The 8,191-nt window shown below is 33.1% G+C and overlaps 1 protein-coding gene across 1 annotated transcript in view; it reads right to left on the reverse strand.

The window, feature by feature from the left end:
* The window catches only part of LOC108775896 (Protein tyrosine phosphatase 99A), a 78,384-nt gene that overhangs the window by 30,723 nt on the left and 39,470 nt on the right, over positions 1 to 8,191 (reverse strand). Inside the window, exon 2 of the mRNA XM_018542360.1 lies at positions 4,696 to 4,877. Coding sequence (XP_018397862.1) covers positions 4,696 to 4,877 — 182 coding nt within the window. The remainder of the gene's footprint in view (positions 1 to 4,695; positions 4,878 to 8,191) is intronic.

Consider the following 8,191-nt stretch of genomic DNA (forward strand, 5'->3'; position numbering starts at 1 on the left):
TCTCGCGAAAGTTTTTTTTCTTTTCCTCTCTTTTTTTATTTTAATACATAAAAATTCCCGCGCTGTATCGCGTTACTTAACATCGCGTAAAAACAAACTGCGCGTGTGTCCCATGGTTCAACAATATTATATTTCCCCGATATGATATTCGTCAACTGGCGGAAGGACCGATTCGATAGCGCGATCGAATCTAAACTACCGTGGGAAAACGAGCGTATGTTGCAGTCACGTAACGAAGCAACAAAAAAAGAGAGAGAGAGAGAATTATCTCGATTTTATCGCGAGCGTTATCTGGAAGCGTTAATTCAGGCACAGCTGATGGGATAGCGTGCGATATTGCGACGGGAAATTACAAAAATACCGACATCAATGATACGCGAATAAAATCGCGCGTAGGATTCCGCGATTTATCGACACCGTTGAAATAATATCACCACCGAATTTTTCTCTTGGCCGTGTCACGTATCGGCCCCATTGACGTCATTGGCGGTGTTTAAATTAATTATTAACACGGATGTGTGTATACGAGCGCATTTCCACATGGCGATATGCGAAATCCGGCTCGGTAATACAGATGTGTCTCGATAGCCAGATAATTATTCCCATCTCACACGACGGAATGATGAACCATTGTCGATGAGCTGCTACCGGTCATGGTTATAACGTATCGCTACGTATGTATCTAATAAGCGTCAGGCATACAATATCCGTTTGCGAAATAAACCTCCAACGTAGTATCGAATAGTTCCAATTTTTAACGCAAAACATCTCGGAAACAGGATCGGAGTTCGAAACGTGAGTATAAAATAAACCTTGTTGATCCACGAAGAGAATGCATATACATTGGAAAAAGAGCCGGGTTGGATTAATTGAAATCCTGGTTAAAAATTGACAGAATTTTCTTGATTGAATCTATTATAATTCTAGTCGAGATATAACTAGAATTCTGATTGATGTGTGTGTGATCAAAATCTTCTGGTTCGTCCACTTTTCAATCAGAAAATTTTCTCAATGTAGTAAAAGCAACACGTTTACGGACGAAAATACCCTCTCGGTTCTGTATATTTAATAATATAAATTTTAATTTAAACAATATTAAGTGAGATGATTCTCAACCGAGAAATATTCAACACAATAAATATCATTTTCTTATCTTAGTGTCTAATAATATTTGTGTAAATATTATAAAAGTGTGAATTTTATAATTTCCAGCAAACGTCGATGATTTATAAAAGCAGTACATAATAAGTAGATGAAAATATTCTCGATTCGATACAATTACGGTGCAAATAGAAATTGTATTGTTCGAATTCTGAAAATGGATAATTAAATTTTTCTAATTGAATCTATTATGATTCTAATTTATAATCAAAATTCTGATTAATATGATCAGAATTTTCTGGTTTGTTCATTTTTAGCAAGAAATTTTTCTTAGTATAACAATATAAATATTAATTTAAGCAACATTATGTAAAAATTAACCGACAAATGTATAACAAAAATGAGGTTTAGGACTTCACACGAAACTATTATTAGACATCAAATTTGATCGAAATGGTCTTTTTCCCTCATTTGTGTTAATTTAGGTTTCTGTTATAAATTTAGATACTGTGTTAGGTGGTTGTATAGAGAAATGTAACACTGAAACTTGTTGCAATAACAAATCCAGGGACGATATCCAAAATATTCGGCAATCGATACATTCAATTTAAAACTTAATTAGCATGTTATTAATATCATATTACGTGGTTAATAATGTAATGTAATATGTTACCACCCTCTCTACGATAATATAAATTAATGTGTAAATAATTAAGAAAGGCATGTATGTGAATGCAGATGTGAGTGAATACATGAAGAATGTCAAATTTCCTCTTTTCAGTCTCTAAATAAACTATTAATTATATTATTAAATGCGATTAATTATAATAATTTGTACAAATTTGTGGAATATAAATTAAATAACTATTTTTAAATATGCAATATAATATAATATTATTAATATAATAAACATCGCGTAAAATGTGTGACCAGAGACATGTATTTTAACATTCTAACAAGCGACATGATATAAACTAAAAACTAAAAAAATCTAATATATAAAAAATTCGATAAAAATTATATCTTCCGGTATAATAATGTGTGCAATATTATAAAAACTGTAACATCAATTATTCTGATTGACCCTGTAACATTTCGTATAGGTATTTTATGAATGATCAGCGCGCAGAAAACTGGAGGGCACAAAACGTCGAGAAAAAAAACCCAGCGAACTGTAACAGACGTGAATTCAGTGCTCACGCATTTACTCGTTCATCCGTTAAAAATGAACTGGGATTCCATCTACGAGGGTTACATTCCACGAGCCACCTAATTCCCGTTGGACCGCGAGTTGGTCCTTCGCATGCACGCGCGCGCACGCGAATAACCCGGTAATTGGGGCCTGCGATCAACGACGCGCGGGAATCCAGGTCGAAAAGGGTTGAGAGCGTGGAACGGCGAGATGGTCCTCGCACTTGTAAACTTTGTCGTCCGTGGCGCGTATATATATGGCTACACGTTGCTGGCCATCTTCCTGCGCGCGGTCGCGCTCGACGGAATTTATAGGGTCGGCTTGGCCTGGCGCAAGATTCGACCCCGCTCAACCTATTTCATAACATGCGAGAGAATGACGTTGAGGACGCCGACGACGAAAGAAAGGATCTGGAAAATGTAGAGAGATAGGAAGAAAAGAAAAAAAGAGACGAGGAGTGAGAAAGAGAGAGAAGGGACGAATTAGCAAACAAAAGGAAAAGAATAGGCTCGACTTGAGCCTGCTTGTACGCTCCCGCCGGCTGCCGGCTGCAATTAGCGCCTCTTTAGTTAGCCTGGACGATTCTTCTCGCCTCTCCGGATGCCAAGAACTGGTCGTGCCGCGCTCTCAATCCTCTCCCACTCCCCGCCGCCGCTGTATTCTTTCTCTCGGCCAGAATTCCGTCACTTTCTTTCGCGTGTCGTCGTAAAACGGCTTTGTGCCCTCCCTCGGGAACGCTAACAACTAGAGAGTGTCAACCATTTAATTTAGCATGACGCCACTCAGCGTCATCGTGGTCGACAAACTTCGTTTTGATAGCCTGCGGGAGATGTAATTTGGACGATTGAATCGGCTTGAAGCACAGATGTACGCGACGACAGGATATCCTAAAGCCGATATTGGCCTTCACTGGAAAACTTTACTATCGCTTCTAGAAGAGCGAGAAAAGCGAAAGAGAAAAGAAAGAAACGTGAAAATGCTTTGGCAATGGTCGTAGTATTCAGAGGTAAATTTTATACAGCGTTAATTATTCTTTATAAATTTTTTTCAAAATTAGCAATAGGTAGGCAACATGAAATTTTAAAACACACGAAAAGAAATCGATATTACTGTATTAGCAGCGTTTATTAGCAGTCTAATTGAAACTTTTGTTAATTTAATGACAGTGTATCCATCAATAAAATATTTTGTTAAAAAACATGGCACATTTGTTTGTTGTTTCATTAAATTAATAGGATTATCTTTTCAATCTTTAAACACAATATCTTAAACCGAACTAGTAACGTCACAAATTAAATTTTCAAACAAAGATTGACATTAATAAGCATCCTAAAAAACTGTAAATAATTTATTGCGAAATTTCATAACCTTTGTGATTTGATTCAGACGTCCATCACAAAATGTAAGGATTTAAATTCTGGTTGAGGTGATATTTTTCGTAATAAATATTATTCAAAGCATTTTGAAGATGTTTATTAACATCACTATTATTAATTTTGTAATGTTACTATCCTGGTTCAATTTAAGTTTACATTTAAAGACATCGAAATATTATTTAAGCATTAAAATTTAGCTCAGATCAATAAGGCCTTTCGTTATTTATTGTGTATATGCTGATTTTATGACACATTGTTTAATAAGATTATATGTCAATTAGATCGCTCAGTCGTTTAATGCTAATTAATACATTATTTTTTTCATGTGCATAACTTAAATCAGAACGGCCTGTTTTCGATTTACTGAGAAATCAGTATCGTCACTACCACTGCAATTTTCACAAGCGTTCATTGTTCATAACATGTATACAACATAATAATTATTAATATGTCAATAAATTAATATTTTTTTATAATATACAAACGTAATAAATCATACAAGTATTTATAATAATTAAATCATATGTATAGGTATCCATAATATGTTATCGTTTTATTGAAACTAATATGTAAATGTATTATTCTGTCAGGGTATCAAATTTTAATAAATTCTATATAACGTAATTATCTTTATTAAATTTTATAATTATATGTTGTATTTATATCACGCATAATTCTTTGTGCCTCTTTAAAATTGTAATTTATATCTCTTACTCTCATTCGAAAAATTTCTGAGAAAAATAACGATTCGAATATATATATTCCGATAAAAATACATCGATTACTTATTCGTTCATTCGTTGAAAATGAATCGGGATTTCAGCTTCGATAATTTGATAGACATGAGGTAAAGAGAGACTGCCTAAGGAAAACAAGAATGTCAATTTGACGTCATATTGACCAATTATCGGATGAATTCATGTCATTTTTTTTTTGACATGATTCATTTATCAATATATTATTTTAGCTTTTTTGTTCTTCTTGGGGAAAAAAAGAGAGACGAAAAATCAAAATCGTGAAACTTACTTTCGCGAAGGGTCACCATGTAATAGGACGCCTGGCTAGGCTTGCTACGTCCTAAAGCATTTATCGCCGCCACTCGGAAGCTGTACACCGTGAACGGCCTCAGGTTCTCGACGGTGTAGAAAGTGTCGTTGTGCGGCGTTATGATCTCCTTCGTCGCGTTCCACGGGCCATTCTCGTCGATGCTGAAAATAACAAATGCGCGATGTTATAACATTTGCATTTCATCCGTTCGCCACGTGACTAAAAGTCACGCGCGATGTTATCATTGAACGCTTACAAAATGCAGAGAACTTCTAAATCACCGTGAAAAATCCTATACGAGTTGATCAATCTAATATTCTTGTCAATATTTCCTAGTATATTCTACTTTTTCTCCTCCCATTTTTATATGATTTGTGAGAAAATGTCTGGAGACGGAGGTCGTATGATATTTTGAAAGGCTCAATATGATAATATGCGTCTATAACCTTCTTCGTAAAGTTATACGAAACTCTTCTATAAACTGCATTAAGAAAATATTTCAGAAGATGATTGGTTAAAGAATTCTATTCTCTCTTTACGATGTGCGGAAGAGAGAACTTTTGCGAAAAGTATTCAAATTGCAAATGCGCAGTTCTTGAGACAACGTCACTTTTAGAACGCAATCCTGTATATTAATGTTAGGTTGCAAAACATATAGAGAAAAAGTAAAATTGGCATTTAACAGATATTGGTATGTCAGAACTTACTGACATACTGTGATTGTTTCGTAAAGTAATATCGGGATGCTGTAAGTTTTTTTTACCAACGAATGAAGCTGTTCATTTTTAAATCAAATAAATGAATTGAGAAAATCTAGACACGATAAAAACGATTTCCAAGATTATTTTCGAAATTCACACATGATAGACGAGGATTGATCAGAAATTTTCCGCGTCATGTAAAAGTCTGAATAGCTAAGTGATTAGATAGCGAATTTCGTATCGCGGTTTCGGCGTTTTTTGTGCTTTGCCTGAGGTGAATACGGAGTGGCCGCAAGCCACAATGCTGATATGGCGCGCTTTTTATTACAATTTAAGTATCTCGACGACATTAAGTTCATAAAATTTTAACATCGTCAGCATTATTTTCTCTACTCATTTTCTTGTCAGAATTTTTAAAAACACGCGCATGTTGCGTACATAAGAAGACTAAAGATATATCTATTCGAGAAACTATATATAATACATATAATGATTTGATCTCTATTATAAAACTATCTACATCAGAAATATAATATGAAATATTATTTGTGTAATATAACACTTAAATAAATTATATACTTAAAAAATATTACCTTGTGTCATATATCATATATCTAAGAAATATTTTAAAAACGTTTTTAAAATAACACTTATGACATCTTTGAGATATTTAAAGTATCATATATATTGTTTAGATTTCTTATTTTAAAAATGATTTGATATTGCTTTTTATTTTTGGGATTGGTTTTAATTGTGTGCAATTTCGGTAATGCTAAATAAAGAAAAAGAAGAACTAAGAATTGATAAATAGATAGTCCATAATTTTATCTATATAGATATTTTTATTATCAATATCTGTACGTTTACTATGATTATGAATTTAATAGTTACAATTTGATATTCATCTATTTCGATATCTATTCGTCTCGAATATTTTATTTTTTAGAAATTTATACGATTGGTTCATAATATAATATTAATTTACGATTTATCATAATTAGTTTATAATTAGCAGATAATATTCATTTTATGATTTATCATTATCGAATATTAATAACTTCAAAAATATATATTCATAAGTATCTATAATATACATTACATATATTTATCACACGATATAATATTTGACTTTTATTTAAATCGAAAAAGTTATTTATGTTGAGTAACACAGTATTGCTATTATTACATAAATTTTTTCTATAAGAAAATAGGCCTGTCTTAATTAATGTAATACAAGTTTCATATATTTCATATTTTTAATTAAAAAAAAACAATATAATCTAGACTTTTATGATTAATAAGTACACTATAAGTTTAATCTTGATATGGACCATGTAGTACGATTGTATTCTCATACTTATACAAAATATATAATAAATAATATATATATATATATACAATATATAACATAAAACTGCTTAAAAATTGAATTATTATTTATCAAGTTCTCTATTTATGATACTTATAATAATTATTAAGAGATCAGTATTATAACAAGCTGATGTCACCTAACGAAAAAATTTTAAAAGTTTTTCTTCGCTTATCCTACCTTTTAACTAATGGCAGATTGAACCTTCTAATTGAACCAATGAAGGCACTGCTTAGCGCTCAATGCTTGAACGTAAAATATACGTATCGATAGTGTTCACGAGTTAAAGCTGCCCGAAAGTGTATATAATATCTTAATAACATTTTAACTACCATGTTATGAAATTTTCACTAACGCCCCATGATCCATGAGTGAATGACGATATTAGTTATTCGCGCCGCGCGCGCGATTAAAAATAATTTTACACTAAATATTTAAGACATTAAAGAAATAATATAAATTATATATTATATATATTTCTCTTAATTAATAAAATTATTTCAAATTATTACATTATTTAAAAATTAGAAAAAATATTCCAAATCTACAACATATAATATTCCAATTACTGGTTAAGATGGGGAGTACGCGTACTTATTGCGTTATAGCGGTCTCAGGCAATCTTTGGCTAAAATGACGTTTTATTGAGCGCGTTTATTTAATGTCGTGAGCGATATCGATCGCAGTTCGTTCAGAATCAATTAATAGTGAGTGTCGAGTAAATTCGAGAGTGATATCGTCGCGGTGTTTCGAAAATGGTATATCTACTTTGATTCGCGAAATCAGCATCGACGCCCGTCGGCAGCGACCCGTCGCTGGTGAGTAGCCGGTAGTTCCGAATAAATGTAACGTGATTGTTTAGTGTGTCAATTAATTAACGATTGTAATTGAATGACGCATCTGTGATCTCTGATCAATACAATATCCCACCAGATCACCTGGGTTGCGTTCCAAAATTTGATTCTCTCAACTAACGTTTTGTCTTTGTTATTGTTCACTGAACTAGGATAAAAGATCGAAGTTGACAGTTAAGTTTTGAAACGCATCCATGTGTGATAATCCCGATACAACGCGTCGCGCCTACGTCAAAGAATGCACAGAATTGCCATATTTAATCATGTTAGATAAGAAGAAGGAATCCTCGATCACTACTTCTTCACGGCATTTGGTGAGTAACCGGTAGCTTCTTGGAGTTTTCTGTTTTATGTCGCGAAATCATACGTTGCAAAGACATAACATATCGATTAGGAATTCTGCAATTGATGAACGTTCCTAATTAACACGTTATAAGAGGTGAATAGTAATCAGCACTGATAATCCACCGGATCGACGTCTGTCGAGTAGCCGAGAGAGAGAGAGAGAGAGAGAGAGAGAGAGAGAGAGAGAGAGAGAGAGAGAGAGAGAG

This window comes from Cyphomyrmex costatus, unplaced genomic scaffold, assembly GCF_001594065.2.
Source record: "Cyphomyrmex costatus isolate MS0001 unplaced genomic scaffold, Ccosl1.0 scaffold33, whole genome shotgun sequence".
Taxonomy (NCBI): Eukaryota; Metazoa; Arthropoda; class Insecta; order Hymenoptera; family Formicidae; genus Cyphomyrmex; species Cyphomyrmex costatus.